The 16,382-nt window shown below is 41.9% G+C and overlaps 7 protein-coding genes across 7 annotated transcripts; all 7 read left to right on the top strand.

Moving 5' to 3' along the window:
* Positions 1–2,203: 2,203 nt before the first annotated feature.
* Positions 2,204–3,991, top strand: TM35_000312300 (uncharacterized protein; the record flags this gene model as incomplete). The annotated part of the gene is made up of 1 exon (XM_029028711.1): positions 2,204–3,991. The coding sequence occupies one exon, from the start codon at positions 2,204–2,206 to the stop codon at positions 3,989–3,991; it is 1,788 nt and encodes a 595-aa protein (XP_028880110.1).
* Positions 3,992–4,644: 653 nt separating this feature from the next.
* TM35_000312290 (uncharacterized protein) lies at positions 4,645–5,247 on the top strand (the record flags this gene model as incomplete). Its single annotated transcript, XM_029028710.1, has 1 exon — positions 4,645–5,247. One exon carries the CDS (start codon positions 4,645–4,647, stop codon positions 5,245–5,247), a length of 603 nt encoding a protein of 200 aa, XP_028880109.1.
* Positions 5,248–5,618: 371 nt separating this feature from the next.
* TM35_000312280 (uncharacterized protein) lies at positions 5,619–6,296 on the top strand (the record flags this gene model as incomplete). The annotated part of the gene is made up of 1 exon (XM_029028709.1): positions 5,619–6,296. One exon carries the CDS (start codon positions 5,619–5,621, stop codon positions 6,294–6,296), a length of 678 nt encoding a protein of 225 aa, XP_028880108.1.
* A 242-nt stretch (positions 6,297–6,538) lies between these two features.
* Positions 6,539–8,560, top strand: TM35_000312270 (uncharacterized protein; the record flags this gene model as incomplete). The annotated part of the gene is made up of 1 exon (XM_029028708.1): positions 6,539–8,560. One exon carries the CDS (start codon positions 6,539–6,541, stop codon positions 8,558–8,560), a length of 2,022 nt encoding a protein of 673 aa, XP_028880107.1.
* Positions 8,561–9,047: 487 nt separating this feature from the next.
* On the top strand, positions 9,048–11,822 carry TM35_000312260 (kinesin; the record flags this gene model as incomplete). Its single annotated transcript, XM_029028707.1, has 1 exon — positions 9,048–11,822. One exon carries the CDS (start codon positions 9,048–9,050, stop codon positions 11,820–11,822), a length of 2,775 nt encoding a protein of 924 aa, XP_028880106.1.
* A 745-nt stretch (positions 11,823–12,567) lies between these two features.
* TM35_000312250 (zinc finger family protein) lies at positions 12,568–14,157 on the top strand (the record flags this gene model as incomplete). Its single annotated transcript, XM_029028706.1, has 1 exon — positions 12,568–14,157. The coding sequence occupies one exon, from the start codon at positions 12,568–12,570 to the stop codon at positions 14,155–14,157; it is 1,590 nt and encodes a 529-aa protein (XP_028880105.1).
* Positions 14,158–15,121: 964 nt separating this feature from the next.
* Positions 15,122–16,321, top strand: TM35_000312240 (uncharacterized protein; the record flags this gene model as incomplete). The annotated part of the gene is made up of 1 exon (XM_029028705.1): positions 15,122–16,321. The coding sequence occupies one exon, from the start codon at positions 15,122–15,124 to the stop codon at positions 16,319–16,321; it is 1,200 nt and encodes a 399-aa protein (XP_028880104.1).
* Between the last annotated feature and the right edge of the window lie 61 nt (positions 16,322–16,382).

Raw genomic sequence — 16,382 nt, 5'->3', positions numbered from 1 at the left:
ATTATTATTATTGTTATTGTTATTATTATTATTATTATTATTATTATTATTATTATCATTATTATTATTATTGTTATTATTATTACTATTATTATTGTTGTTATTATTATTATTGTTATTATTATTATTATTATTAATTCACTTTGATGTGGTTTTTCCACCTTTTCCCTTTTTATATGGATGTTGCCTTAAAATTTTTTTCTTCCGGTTATGAGTGGTCGTGTTTCTTTGGCTTTTTGTACCTGTGTCAGTGTGTGTGTGTGTGAAAAAGAGTTCGCGCCGAAATTGAGTTTGACTATGTCGTCTTATGTTCTTCTTGTAAGTGCGCATAGACTCATACACACTAAGTCACTCAGAGATAAAAGTCACAAATTCGTGATGAAACGGATCCAGTGGGGGGTGTTGAAGTAGAAAAAAGAAAAAAAAAAAAGAATACATAAAAAAACAAGTAATACAGCAGTTGAAGAAAAAAGAACATCATACAAATTAACGAATTCAGGGTGCTCATCAGGTTTTACCCTGACGAAAGTGGGACTTACCCAGAATGTCATTTTTTTTGTTGTTGCTGTTTTTTCTTTTCCTTTTGCTGTTTTTTTTTTTTGTTTTTTCTTTCCCTGAATCATTCCCTGCATTTCTCCGTAGAATCATTAAACTCCCTTTCTTTGTGTGCCTACTGTCTTACATCCCGTTTTCCTATTTATCCCTTGGTTACCGGTCATCCCCTGCCCGTGTAGCGGAGTTTACTTTCCTACAAAGTTTTTTCTTTTTTTTTTTTTGCAGTACATTACGAGATCACCACTGATTGTGTGTTCTTGACTTTCATGATATTAGTGCTGCACGCTTTTCCATGGTTTCCCTTCATTTTTTTTTTTTATATATGTATATCATTCATTTTACTTTTTTTTTTTCTCGGAAACGGTGGTATATGCCCCTGACTGTGTTTGTGCTGCAAATATTAATAGTTGTGATAAATAGACGGGGGTTGAGGCACTTTGGCGTGTCCACGTGCAAGTGTCTTTCATACCATCAGATGCCATTGACGAGTAAAGAAGAGGAACAGTCATTTGTGCAAGTGTGCATTTTTTTTTTTTGTTTTTTTCCTCTTTCTAACGCCTCCTGCAAGACATTCATCTTCACGTGGTTTGACAAAAAGAGGATGGGCCCAAAGAGAGACTGCTTGCAGTCAAAGCACTTCTAACTCTTCCCTTTTCATGTTTATTTATTGTACGCAGGGCGAGCGTTTTTTTTTTTTTTTTTTTAATCTAGGTTGTGTCTTGATTACCATGACATTCCTTTTTTTCCTTTTTTTTTTGTTTTCGTTTTTCTATCTTCTTGACCGGTATCCTTTTGGGGAAGGGGTGATGTGCGACAATAGTATTCCAGAATTCTATTTTGTTATTTCTTCGATTTGCGCTTTTCTCATCGCTCGCGTGCTCACTTGAAGCACTCATTGTTCTGTTGTTATAATTATTATTATTGTTCTTACTACTACATGTGTTTGCTTCTTTTACCCGTCATATACAAAAATAAAAATAAAAATAAAAAAATAAAAGATGGTTCCTGTGGCGACCTTTCGGCGCCATAGTACACTACATTTTCCGTTTTCCTTTTCCAATTTCTTTTTTTCTTTTTATTTTTCGCTTATGTTTTTTTTATTGTTTTTGTTTTTTTTACTCACCCCTGAATTTAAGGTTTCAGTTAAACAAGCCGTGCCCTGGACCCTTTCCCCGTGGTTCATTCGAAAATTAATTTTCTATTGCAGGGTAGAGAGGTGGTAAACGAAAAGAAAAGAAAAGAAAAAAAAAATGTTGTCGCCATCGTATGGGCCAATTCCATTGTTTCTATTTTGTTTTCTGTTTTACTCTACCTTTGTTTTTTTTTGGGGGGGGTGTATGTTCTTAGTGGTCAAATTCACCGAGTCTTTTTTATTTTTATCTACGCCTCTTGTAATGTAGATTGCTCTTTTGGTTCTGTTCCGGTTTTTTCCCCCCCCCCCTCTCATTCACTTGTTTTCATTTTTTCTTTTTGCTTTTTATGATGGAATAATTTTTGTACAGCGTCTGTTGTCACCAGCAAAAGCAAAGGAATCCTAATAGAATTAAAGGTTAAAATAAGGTGCATTAAAGCATTACAGCTTTTAATAGAGAAAAACAAAAAAAAAAAAAGAAAACAAAACAAAACAAAACCTGCAAAGAAGAAAAATATGTTTGTCGCTCAGGTGGCCGCCGACATTTTTAACAGCAAAGTTAATTTCGAGCTTGGCTTTCCACACAGGCCAACAATTCTTGAGGTGACCCGAGCCACAGAGGCCGCATTCTCGAACGAGATTGCCCTTCGTCGCCCAGAAAATGTCCCACCACATAATTTTCACGTGGCCAAAATAAAGGTATACGATGAGGAGAAAAGCAAATGGGTAGATTTGCTTTCTGAAGGACAGTTGTTTGACTACTGCCAACTATACGCATTCCAGCCAGAGAACCCATGGCATAAGGAAAGCCAGAAGGAGATTCCGGCAGCAGTAAAACCACCAACCTCTGCGCAACGTTATCCAGTGAACAATTCTACCGCTGGTGCAGTTGTAGCAGCAACAGCAGCAACATCAGCAACACGCGGTACTGCAAATGGTGGATCATCACAAGGTGCCCTTGCACCTTACACTGGTAGCCGTACGCCAGGAAGTCAACGTGGTGAACCACAATCTGCTCGCCGTACATCATTTCAAGCAAACACATCTGGTGCGCTTATTCCCAAGGTACCTGTTGAAGCCACACAAGAGGAGAAGGTACGCGTTTTATTTGCAGAGTTGGATATTAAGGGTAACCGAGTGTTAGAACTAGAAGACTTTAAGCAGGGTTTCCGTACATTTAACCTTGATTTTTCGGCCGCTACAGTGGAAGACCTCTTTGAGAAGGCAGATACAAACCGTGATGGAACTATATCCTTCTCGGAATTTGAACGCTTTGCTCGTCTCTACCCAATTATGACCGATTGCCTATACTTCCGCTCCAAGGCGTTCTGGGATGAGGAGCAAATTAAGCGTGAGATAGAAGCTGAGCGTCTTGCGGTGAGGCAGGCGGAGCAGGCGGTTGAGTTGGCACGCAAAGCTGTGGAGGATGCGGAGCAGGACGTTGACGTTTCCAAGGCCGCCGTTGTCGCTGCGGAGGCAGACTTGAAGGACCGAACCGACCGCCTCCGTGATCTCACACGGGATATGGACAATGCAAAGCGTGAAAAGGAGCGCGCAATCCGCGAGAAGAAGGAGCGGGAGAAGGAACTGCTGGATGTGAAGGAGCGCGAGAAGGAAATGCGGAAGGCCGCCCAGGAGGTCGCCCGCGATGCGGAGAAATTAGACCGCCGGGCGGCCGCACTCGACGGCGAGGCCGCAAGCGCAGACGATAAAGTCCGTCAGCTGGAAAAGGCACTCGACGAGGCACGACGCGCCGCCGAACGTGCCCGACTCGCTGCCGAACAGGCCGCCCGCGATGCCGCAGTGGGAAAAGAACGCGCACGCGATGCCACAAAAGACGCCGATGAAGCCGCACGAGATGTGCCACGTGCCGAAGACGCCGTGAGAATCGCCGAACGCAACGTTTCTGCCGCTGACCATAACGCCCGCGAACTAGAGGGGATGGGCCGAGATCTTTCTCGCGAGGCAGAAGAGGCTGCCCTACGGCGCGACCAGAGTGAGAAGGCGGTGGAGGATGCCAAAGGACGCCTCCGCACAAGGGAGCATCAGCTAGATGATGTCAAACATCAGGTGGATGAAAGAGAACAGGCGGCAAAACAGAAGGAAGCGGAACTGGTGGAACAGAGAAAACAACGCGAGCTCGTTTCTCAGCATGAGCGCGCATTAATAGAGCAAGAATTACGCCTGCGAGAGCAGCGTGATAGTTTGGAAGAGCGGGAGACTAAACTCATGTCGGAGGCAAGCAGTTTTTTGGGTAACCTTCGTACACAATTACAGGGGGGACGCTCCTATTCACGTGATTGATGCTTGGGGTAGAGGGTAGAGTAGGGGGGAAATATAAGCCGGTATTTCCCCACTTTGTGGTAGTATTACAACGTGGTAGTTTCTGTGTAAACCTCACACGAGGATGCACTGTGTGTTATGACTATTACTACCATTATTCTTTATCGGGGGTATGGCTACCCACAATGTCCGGTTTGGATATGTTTTTTTTTTTTTTTTTTGTACCTTCTATCATTTTCGCCGGGATGTAGTACATACGCTAGTAGAAGAAAAAAAAAAAAAAAAACACCAATACCACCACAACAACAAAAACACCGGGAGCATCAGAAAGAAAGGAACATTAGAGTCGTTGGAACGACGGCTGATTGCTCCTCCCTAGAATCACTGGGACATTTTCTTTTCGTTTTTTTTTTTTTTGTTCTACTGTATCTCTTGTCTTTTCTGTTTCTCTTTTTTTCTTTTTGTTTTTTAATCTTGGTGACATGTGTCATTGTCACCACAGATTCATGTGTAATGCTTTGTTGACTCACCTAAACGTTTTTGTGTCATATTCCTTCTGTTTTTTTTTTTTTTTCTCTTTCTCTCTCCCTCTTCCCCTCCCTCATCTTTGCCATATGGTCTAATATGTGGTGTAGGAAAATACATAGGGATATATTATTCCTTCATTTTAATAGATGCTACGATTTGCACGGGTGAGTTTTCTTGTCGTTGGTGCAGTTTCTGTTCCTTCATCTGGAATTCAGCGTCGTGGAATAAGTGATGAACCATTGCATGTATCACCACAGTCAGCGCAAGTTCTTCATAGTCTTTACCGCCGCCTCCGCAAGGAAGGGGAGACTAGAGATATGATGGAACGGGCTCTTTCAGTTCACTCATTGGAGGTAAGTATTAGGTTGGGGCTTCGCCTTCTGCACTACCATACCATGCTAGTGAATGCTGATCGGGAGGCACATGAAGTGGCATCATGGCGTATTTTACGGCGAATCCGTATAGCAGCTGTTAGACGCTATTTTGCTTGGCGTATATTTATTATCCGCCTTAGGCTTCGCAGCACTGCCGCTATCAGCGATGCTTTGGTGTATTCACTTTTTATGATCACTTGTTTTATGCTATACCAGATTTATAGGGTATGTCGCATAGGTGTGTCACGGGCTGAGGAGCGCTACAGAACAATGGCCATCCCTATTAAACAGACATTTGATAGTCTTGAGTTGGCACAACAGCGAAGATTGGAACTGCGACGAGAAATGGAAGAAGATCTTGTACGGCAAAGGTAATTTGCAACAACAAAAGAAACAAAAAAAATGGAATAAGGGAGAAAGAGAAAGAAACAAAATGACTACAAGTATAGATATAATTATATAGAATTTATTTGTTTATTTAATCTCGTTTTTTTCTCTCATTTTCTACTTTTCTTATATTTGAATTACATTTCTCCTTTATTCCTCTGGAGTCTCTCTCGGAGGTCTTTTTTTTTTATTATATTTTTTGAAGTAGAACAATGTGTCTACTACTGATAATGGTTTGCCTTTTTTCTTTTCTTTTTTTTATCTAGTTCTTATTCTTTCCTTCTTCCTTTGTTTCTATGTTTTTTTTTTTTTTTGTTTAAATTTCCTTTACGGATTTGGAGAGACCTGAACAGGGACAAATGGACAACCCTGATCTTGACGCTGATAATTTAGTAGCCAGAGCCGTCGATTCGGCAGTATCTCGCCAACAGCGAGGAAAAAGATGTAATTGGGTACTAGATAGAGTGGTTGTAAGCGGCCATCCTGATGATGATGATGATGATAAAGACTTATTTCGGGACCCACGCACCATATCCCTGAACCAGTTGCTCCATGATGATCTACTACCACCGCAGAAAAGTGAATTCACACCATTATTGACAACAAATATGCCTGACTTGGATAATGATGACGAAGAGTTAACGGCATTGCAGCGTCTCGTTGATACACAACACACCTCTCACACTAGTAACTGTGACACTATAAAAGATAGTGGTAGATATCATCTTTCATTACCACCACGACCCGGGTTAAATTCATCGAATATTAGCTTCAGGGAAACTGCTTCCCATAACCAAGAAGACATAAAAATGAATGATACTAATCAACTATCTAGAGGTCCAATTCGAAGCATAGAGATGCCGTGCGATGTAAGTAATGCCAGAGGATCTGTGGATTGGCAGGAACAACAACAACAACCGATCCCCAATGATATTAAGGCTTCTGTTTTTCTATTGGCTCAGCGCATCCGTAAACTTGAGATGCGTCGCTTTGGACATTCAGCGACATTTACTTCCAAATTGCTGCAGCAACTTTAGATTGGGTAAAGTAAAAGAAAAATAAAAAAAAAAAAGGATGTGTTCATTCCTCTCTTTGCGAATCTTTGTAAGTTTTTGTGTGGTTTTCTCTCTCTACTGTGAATGACAACATGAGGGAACGAATTCATAAGAAAAAGGAATGTCGCTTTATGTGTATTTACTGGGTGTCAACTTGTAGTTTGTGTCCTTTTTTTTTTTCCATATTTAATCTTCTTTTACTTTACCGTAAGACTAGAGTGGCGATGGTAGAAACCGCGGCGTCTGACACCGATGTGGTGTCGTTTCTTCACCACGCGGGAGAGCGTTACAAGGAACATCGCGAGTTGTTGCGCCGCCAGCAGCTTGAGAATGAAAAGAAGACATGCACCTTTAGACCACGTGTGTCGGACTATGCGGAGAACATGAACCAACACTCCACCACCCGTCGCAGTGAGGCGATTGAGAAGCGGTTGTACGAGTTGCATGCCAAACAACAGCAGTCCATTGAAGAGCGGCGGGCGCAGAGTCGAGAGCGGTTGGAGGCGGAGTTGGCGGCAGAGTTGCGCCCGCCGTGTGTGACGGCGCGTGGGCGGTCCGTGCGGGGCCGAGACCCGGTGGACGTGACGCGGCGGTGGTTGGAGCAGCGGGAGGCGAAGTTCGCGCGGCTGCGGGAGGAGGCGCTGCGGCGGGATTTAGACAACATGCGGCCCACGCCCCGCATCTCACAGTACGCCCAGGGGCCGACCGTTGCGGAGCGGCGGCAGGGTCAGCGCATAGAGGATTACCTCCTGGAGAAGGAAGAGGAAAAACGTGAACGCATGTATTGGTTGGTGGAGCAAGGAGCAGGTCTAAACAGTAGTTGTAGCGAATCTTCTTTTTCTAGTGGTTGTTGTGATACCTCGGAGGTAATGCAACATAGAAGGCCTTTCACACCACATATAACGGAGTACGCAAAGCAATTGCATCGTCCTGGTAATGTGGTGGAGCGCTTGTTCGCCGACAACTCAACTAGTGTACAAGTATCACAGGATGACAAATGTACATTTGTGCCACGTGTAGCTCCAGGATCGAAGAAAATGTTTCAAAACTATTACAAAGATCCAAACGCACCGGTGCATGAGAGATTGTTTCGAAATGAAATTCCTAATTCCATTAAGGAAAAAAAAAGAAAGATGATTGAAGATGCGGAAAAAGAATTTACAGGCATCCCACGCATCAGTGAAACATCACGCCTTATCATCGAACGGAAAAGAGCTGAAGAGGAAAGAGAAGCTGCACTACAGCAGAACTCAACAAATAGAATGTATTCTAATACCAAAAATGTATTGGGAGGTGCTGATAAAAAGGCGCACTCCCATGGGATAAAGAAAGAAGGAGAAAAAGACGAGGAGGTGTATACGTTTCAGCCATGCATTAACCATACCTCTAAGAAAATGTGGGAACGTCAATTACAGTTACTGCAGGAGGACGGATATGCACGGACACCAGCAGAAGCACGTGAACTCCTCTGGCGTCGCTCACAGAAACGGATGGAAGAGGAGAAACGTAGACGACGGGAAATGGCAGCTGCTAAAGAAATGGCAGAGTGTACATTTAACCCAAAAGTTGGCCGGTCACCGGAACGCCAAGTGGAGCGTGAGTTATCTGTATTAGAGAGGAATGCAAGGTGGATGCAGCAGCGGGATCGACGACTTAATCGTGCTAGACAGGAGTTGGAGCGTTCACAGTTGTCTGAGTGCTCTTTCCATCCTGTGGTTGATCCCGTGTACCCACTACCTGCACAAAGTGCCGATGTAATTTCTGGTTACGAGGCACACATTATACGACAGGAAGAGTCACGACGCCGCAAACAAGAGGCACAAGAGTGGTGGCGACCAAAAATCTCCCACTCTAATCAAAATACCCCTTACAAAACAGAGGGATTAAGACATTTTAGAACAACACCGCAGCACCATCGACAACAAAAGCAGCAGAGCCGGCATCATCTGGATCAGGATCAGGAAAGTGAAGCTAGTGTATACACGTCTAGAAGGCAATCGCAAAGAAGGGAATCTAGCTTGTTATCTTCACGACGAAATTACAGCGACTCGTCGTCAGATACGGATCTTACACAGTTTCTTGTATACCAGCCCCCTACGCGTCTCAGTTCAGTTTCACTGCGATCCTCAATGTCACCGGCGGAGTATAGTGATATTGGCGCAATGGTGCAGAGTGTTAAACCAAGCCCTGTTGATTTTATCATAAATCATCACCGTGCAATTGTCGAGTCTGTGCGACAGCGCTGATCTGCATGCTAAAAAAAAAGAAAGAAAAAGGGGTTAAAATGGGAGAAAAGTATCTCTTTATCGTTCGTATTGACATCGCTCTTATTATTATTGTTCACTTTTATTTTTCTTCTCTTTTTTTCTTTTTTTTTTTTTTCTTCCCCCCTTCCTATTACTCTGTTTATTCTGCAACTGGTACGAGACACTCTTACGATCACCCATGTTATTATTGTTCATTTCCGTCTCTACCTCCACCTTGCCAGCATATTTCTTTCTATTGTGTTGTGTGCCCTATTTAAACTCGTTATTCTGTTGATCCAGATAATTTCTTTTTTTTTCGTGTTATGATTATTATTATTACTATTATTATTTCTATTTTATTTTATTTTTCTGAAATTGGCTCTTCTTTTAAACTTTGATAATATGCATAATACATAAATATTTCATATTATCTCCAAGGGTAGTACTTCGGTGCACATACCTGAAACACATTTTTAGACGATTTAAAATGGAAAATATACGAGTACTGGTGCGAGTCCGTCCATTTTTGCCAGATGAAGAAGAACAACCATATTTAACAGTTAGAGGGCACCAAATTAGTGTTGGAGATGAACGTCAGTTTGCATTTGATAATATATTTGACATGGAAGCAAGTAATAAAACAGTGAATGAAGCTATTGTAGGACCACTTGTGGATGCATTTGTGAAGGGTTATACCGTTTCCACTATAGCATATGGACAAACAGGTGCAGGTAAAACACATACAATGTCTAGCCTCTCATCAGATGTTGTTCGACGTGTGTATGAACTTTTGAAAGTTAATCCCATTACTACCAATTCAACCGTAACTGTAGATTCTGGAACTATTAATTCTACTACCAATATTAATGATGGTGATAATACTGATCCTCCCCTATTTAACCGGAAACCTGAGTTTCGTTTCTCTGCTGTTGAAGTGTACAATGAACACGTTAGCGATCTTATAGCTTCAATGACAGCAGCTTCACAACCTTCAGTTTCGCTTGCAAGTGCCTCTTTGGGTCCATCGTTGCCGTTGCGTGAGGGTGCGCGTTGTGGGGTGTATATTCAGGGACTTTCTGAGGTGACTGTGGACAGTGAGGAGGAGTTGTTAGCATGGTTTGAAAGATCAACTGCTAATCGTCGCACAGCTTCCACATTGATGAATATAACGAGTTCCCGTTCCCATTGCCTTCTCACTGTAACTCTTACCCACAACGGAACAGTGTCGAGGTTTGGACTGGTAGACCTTGCGGGGAGTGAACGTATTAAAAAAGCATATGGTAGACGATTTTCAACAGGAGGCATAGATGGAACAGATGATGAACGTGCAGCAGCACGTAGTATAGAAATTGCATCAAGAATGCGTGAAGGTATTAGTATTAATAGTGGTCTTCTCGCACTTGGAAATGTTATTGTTGCCCTTTGCGAAAGGAAATCACATGTACCATATCGAACCTCCAAGTTAACACGGTTATTACAACCAATGTTGAGTGGTAACTCTAAAACGACTATGATTGCCTGTGTTTCACCATGTGTTTCATCATTTGAAGAAACACTTAATACATTAAAATATGCTGATCGTGCTAAATCTATCCGTACTACTCCATTTCAAGTAGCAACTAGCTGTACAACATTAGAAGATGCAGAGAAAACCATATTGTGGCTTCGAAAACAGCTAGAAGATGCACATGAACAGCTTCGGGATCACCAATCATTGTCATCTTATGCTTTTCAAGAAAAAGAAAAAACTCGATTGGAAGAGGTTGAAGAATTACTTGCACGTGAACGTAGTTTGACTACCCGACTTCAAGAAGATCTCTTTAACGCTGAGTACACTGCGATGGTAGAAGTAGAAAAGCGTAAATCTCTGGAAAAACGTCTACAGGAACTTGAGGCGGGATACCAGACGAATATGGACGTAGTAGAATCAGATGTCGCAAAACAGGTAGAGGATATTACATTTTTAGATGAAGGTAATTCTGAAGTGAAACGATCGCTTCTGGATCAATTAGAGGCTGAACGGGATGAACTAAAGGCTTTGAAAGAGGAAAAAGAAGCTGATACGGCTCGACTAGCAAGACTTGGTGAAACAGTGTCTTCATTAGACCATGAAGTGGATGACTCTATACAAGAAAAACTCTCTCGAGAAATTGAGTCGAAGGAGCGTTTAATCCATCAGTTAGTCCAACAAAACGAAGAGGCGGCACAGGCATTAGAACACTCTAAGAAACGACAAGATGAAATGATGAGCGTCAAACGCCGATTAGAGGAGGAGTTGGCCCGTGCCGAAGCTAAATTAGAGACAACTGAAATGGAACGATATGGTAAAGAAAAAGAACGACGTAAATTACAGGCGCATTACCAACAACGACTACGCAAAGCGGAGGAGGAAGTTGCAGAGTATAGAAGGAAAGTTCAGGAGGCCACAAGTCTTGTTAATGCACGTGAGGCAAATGCTGAAATGATTAAGCAACTACAGGCGCATGTATTAGAAATGAATGATGAACTCAATAGACAGCGCTTCACTGTACGAGAGGGACAGCAACGAGTTCAAAAAATGACGCTCTCTCACGCGCAAGAAGTGAGTCAATTACAAAAACAAATGCGGGAATCAGAAGCACAAGTAGCACGACTGCAGGTACAGTTGCAGAAGAAGGAACGTGAAATTGCACGGGTTAAAAATAGTGTAACAGCTGTAAACAATCGTCGTCAGACAGTATCCCATCATACTGTTATACCCAAAAATGATCATTCAAATGGACGAGCAGATGATATACAGAAGGATATTAATGTAGAGTTAATGGCACTTGCAAATCTTGAAAAGGAGATTGATGAACTAACAGAAGATCGTGATGAGTTAAGGAAAGCATTGTCGCAGGCAAAGAAACATACAGGAGGTATGCCTAATTGGAAAAAAGCATTAAAAGGATTTACTCTGCGCCTACAGTATGTAGAGGATGCTTTGCAGTCAGGTAATCTTAACGAGGGACAGGAGTCACAATACCGTAACGAAAAATCTGATATTCAAAAAAAAATTTCCCAATTGAAGTCTCTAGAACCTGTATTCGCACAAGCATCTAAACAGCTGGAGGAATTGGATGACAACATTGACACTCTTCAGGAGGCACGTAAGTATCATTTGCGACGGGTGCGTCGTCTTCAAAATGAAGTGTCAACATCTGTAGAGGGGACTGTTAGAGCGTCAGACCTACTACGGCGCGGAGTAGGAAACAACACCGCCCCAGTGAAGCAACGTGGATGATAATAATATTAATAATACTAATGATATGTGATTTTTAGGGAAATATTTGAACAGGTCTTTGCATTTATTTTTTGTTTTGTTTTGTTTTGTTTCTTTTTCTCATTTCTATTCTTCACCGTCCTTTTACTTTCTTTTTTTTTCCTGGTTTGGCTGCTTCTGTGTTGTTACACATTCCTGCAGTCACTTGTTGTTGTTTGTTACTCCGTCCCATTGTTATTTATCACTTGGATGTCTCAGTGTATATGTTTCTTTAGCGGTTATGTTTATTTTTTCCCCCTTTCCTTAGTCAAACTATCTGTTTCGGTCTCTATCTCGGGCATTGTAGAAGTATGCATGAATTTTTTTTTTTGTCTATGTGTGTTTGTGTGTGAGTCTATTACTTTTGAAGTTCTGCGGTAGATTTTGCTTTTCATCGACTCTGATTCTCTGTGCGGTTTGCAATACTTTCAGGTCCACACTACTGTTTGTCTCTGATTTCTGTGCATTATTATTATTATTTTTTTTTTGTTGCGTTTTTTTTCCATCATGCTTCCTTATTTCTCTCCTTTTCCTAAACTCATTTTTGTACCTCTTACTGCGATTGACCAGTCAACACACCTGACACACGTAGGTACCCTCAAAAAGATAAAAGAAAAGAAAGGTTACCAAAAGAAACAAATAATAAGAGCAGCCTCAGGAGAGAAAAGAAGAAAAAAGAAAAAGAAAACATAACGCGGATAACAAAAAAGAAAAAAGAAAAGATCAGATGTCAAATAATATCAACAATAGTGTTATTGATCGCATTTCTTCTTGGGAAGTCGCCGCACCGGATGAGACACACCCGACAGACTCCGTAGAGGACGCATTTGAGTTGTTGGCACCCTCCGCGAATGGACCTCTGGTGGCTCGACTGCTTCCCGTTCAGGAGCCCTCTGCTCTTTCTCGTTCTTGTACGATCGACATCTACCGGGATATGGGCAGTCTCATACTTGGCCGGTCTAAAGAACTTGTGGTGGAGCACCGCGTGGATGTGGCCCGCGTTTCTGGTCAACACTGTGAACTGCGCATTAATCCTCTTACGAAACAGGTAACTGTTCGCGATCTTTCAACTAATGGGACATACATTAATGGAGTACGGATTGAACGTGGGGTGGATGTGGAGTTGCAGTCGGGAGATCGTCTTTCTCTCACGAAGCCTACAGAGTCCACAGATGTGGATACTCCCAGTGCGGAGTATGTTTTTCAGCGTGTTACTAATGAAGTGGGAATTGAAAAGATGGAGCAAGAGCTTACTTGCTCTGTTTGTACCTTTATCTATCTGCGTCCATGCAGTTTACTCCCTTGTATGCATGTGTTCTGTGCTTCCTGTATCAGCAAATGGTTGGCGGAGGGAAACTCAACATGTATGGAATGCCGTGCCAAAGTGTTTGAAGTGCGTCCTACGCATAAACTTCAAAACTGCGTGGAACAATTCTTAAACGGCAACCCACACCTTAAACGTACCCCCGAAGAAGAAGCAGCGTGTGTGGCTTTTGACGATATACCACCCAGTGGAAAAATACTGAGGAAACGTCTACGTGATGCTGACATGGATGATAATGATAATGATGATGATGATAACCACAGCAGTAATAGTGGTGAACATGATGATAGTGATTCTGATGGCAACAATCAGTCTTTATTGGCTCCTATACATTACCGAAGAAACACGTATGGTCATTTCCGTCCTACTGGGCCATGCCGTCACTGCGAGGCCCCTTCTACTGTAGATGGCTACTCTTGTCCAGAAGGTGGATTACATCACTCATGCGTAAATTGTCAGCGGCTTTTCCCACAAAGGCCACTCTGCAGCCGTCCACAATGCTGCCAACTCTGTAATATTCCCCACTGCAATCTCTACTACGAAGAAGAGGGCGGTTGTCCATGCGGCAGCAGTGGCGGACTCACACGTCTTCGTCAGTACTGTCCCCCCTCTACATTGCCTCAGAAAACATTTGGAGGAAATATGATTGAACAAAGTATTCTCTCTAGATATCTAAGTTCCAAAAATATCAGCATTGAGGCAGTCTGGAAAGAGTGCATGTCAAAAATGCAATCTAACGATTGGATTCCCGATATCACTTGCGTGAATGATCAACTGACAGCAGACTCCGCACTGTGTGAAGGGTGTATGGAAACTGTATTTGCATCGCTCTTATTTCATTACCGACGGGCTATTCCCAGCAGCGATCTTCCTGAGAGTGTTACACAAAGACCAAATTGTTGGTATGGGGTTAATTGTCGAACTCAGTTCCACAATACAAAACACGCGAATAGTTATAACCATGTCTGCTATCAGGAGAAACGAAAGGAATAGAATGAGAAAAGAGGCGTGGTGAAGATCATATGAGTTGCTAGATGCAAGAAAAAAAAAAAGAAAAAAAAAGAGAGATGCTTACAAGGAGGTGTAGATCTTTTTGCTTGATGATTTTCTTTTTTGTTGTTGTTCCTTTTCCTTGATGCCGTTTTCGCTCGTTGGTGTTGTTATTCTGTGTTCTTCTTGTGTTTGTTTAGTGTGGAAAAAATATGCCACTTTAATTATTCGTTTCTCTGTTTTTTCTTAACTATACCCCTAAATAAAGTGAATACTTGATTCTCAATTGCATAAATATATTGTATATATATATATATATATATATTATGTGTGAAGATCATAATATACCAAAGCATTGAAACTTCCATGAGCAATCACTTTTCTGGTAAAGAAGAGGCTGTCCGTCGTACGAGTCTGTCGTACCTCCTCTCCCCTTCACGGCCCCGTACTGTGGGAGAACAGAGATTTGTGCGGCATGCCATCTTTCGTGCGACGGCGGTAATTGGACTTCTTGTTTACTTTGTCTACTGCAATCCTGAGTATAGCTACACCTTTTCGTTCTTGCAGGAAAAGTACGGGTTGGGAGAAGGCAAACCACTTATACCGAAACTGTTGGAACTCCGGAAAAATCCTCCCGGTGGTTAAAAAAGAAAAAAAAAAAACGAATCTCATCCTTCCTGGAAAGAGAAAAAAAAAAGTAATAAAGAAACATATCGGCTTTAGAGAGATGCCCTATTTTGTCACTTATTTTTTTTTTAAATAATAATAATAATAACTATTATTATTATTGTTAGTGATTTTGTGTTGGTTTTTGCTACTATTTCTTATTACTACTACGTCTACGACATGGATTATTTGTAACCGTTGATTTGTTGCCCTTTCGACGGTATATTGTTAGAAACCAAAAAAAAAAAGATTAAAAAAAAGAAGATACATAGCAAGTATTATATATATAAAGAAAAGAATCATGTGTATTCTTGCCTTTATAACTCAACTCTCGCAGCGCTTTCCCCTTGTGCTTATTAGTAACCGTGATGAGGCGCTTAACCGCGCAACACAACCGGTTTGTATTGACAATGCAACTGGACTGCTCTGCGCTATTGATAGCCTGGCGGGTGGCACATGGTTGGGTCTCAATGTAAATAGCGGGCGGTTTGCTGTTATTACAAATTGTCGCCGTTCTCCTACTGCTCCACTTCAACTGCATACCACCACCATCAACAACAACAACAATGACAATGACAATAAGAATGAAAATAATAACAATTCATCGGTGGATTTTCGTGGAGCCATGCCACTCACAGAGGTGGTGCGTAGAATGAAAGTACATGCGACGCCATTGGCTGACGGTGGAACTAATGTAGAATTGGAATTTATACCTGATCTCTCCCGTGGATGTATTGTTAGTGATTTTTTGAGTCAAGGTAATCTACCTGGTGATAATATTTCTTCCTTAACGAATGAATATAAGTTTCCATCACCTTCACTCGCGCCACCGTACTTTGCTGGTTACAATATACTCACCGCTGAGAACTTATTTAATGTTCAGGGGACGCAGCTTTTATATACGACGAATCGCTACGCCGTCCAGCATCGAGCTCCCACTAACCATGGTGTTGTACATTGTCTTCAGAATAGCTATATGGATAACTGGATGGAGCCAAAGACATTACTACTTCGAAAATCTTTTGAAGAGGCGTTGGGCAAATATATTCCCACAGATGAGGTACCATTTGATGAAGAGAATGTAGCAACTTCTCTTGCATCTTGTCTTTGTCTTGAACCGCAGTTTGATTTACAAAAAGAGATTCTACTTCATAAAGAGCCTAAAGAGAAACTAGAAGAGTACCAGAACGTGTTGGATGCCTCAATGCCATATCTTGGATACGATGGGGAGAGTGAACTCATTCGTCTTTACGGTGCAGGATTGCAACCACCGGTCCATTTTCCAGTAAGTAAATATCTGGAACGAGCTAACTTTCTTCAGCGAAATATATTCGCAACTTCGCCGAATTACGGTACACGAACCCAAACAGTGGTTACAGTAGAGAGGAAACAACCAAATAATGATAATAGTGAGACAATTGTTCACTTTTCGCAGCGCGAATGTAGTACCAGTAATACACATCGTCCATGGAAACATTTCACTATTTCTGCGCCGTCATAATGACAGGGAAGAAAAAAAAAGAAAAGAATGAAAGTGTAAACAGAACAGGTTACACTATTTC

The sequence above is a fragment of the Trypanosoma theileri genome (genome assembly GCF_002087225.1).
Source record: "Trypanosoma theileri isolate Edinburgh chromosome Unknown TM35_Tth_31_V1, whole genome shotgun sequence".
Classification (NCBI taxonomy): domain Eukaryota; phylum Euglenozoa; class Kinetoplastea; order Trypanosomatida; family Trypanosomatidae; genus Trypanosoma; species Trypanosoma theileri.
The sequence above is the reverse complement of the archived record's forward strand: the minus strand, read 5'-3'. Positions and strand labels throughout refer to the sequence as shown.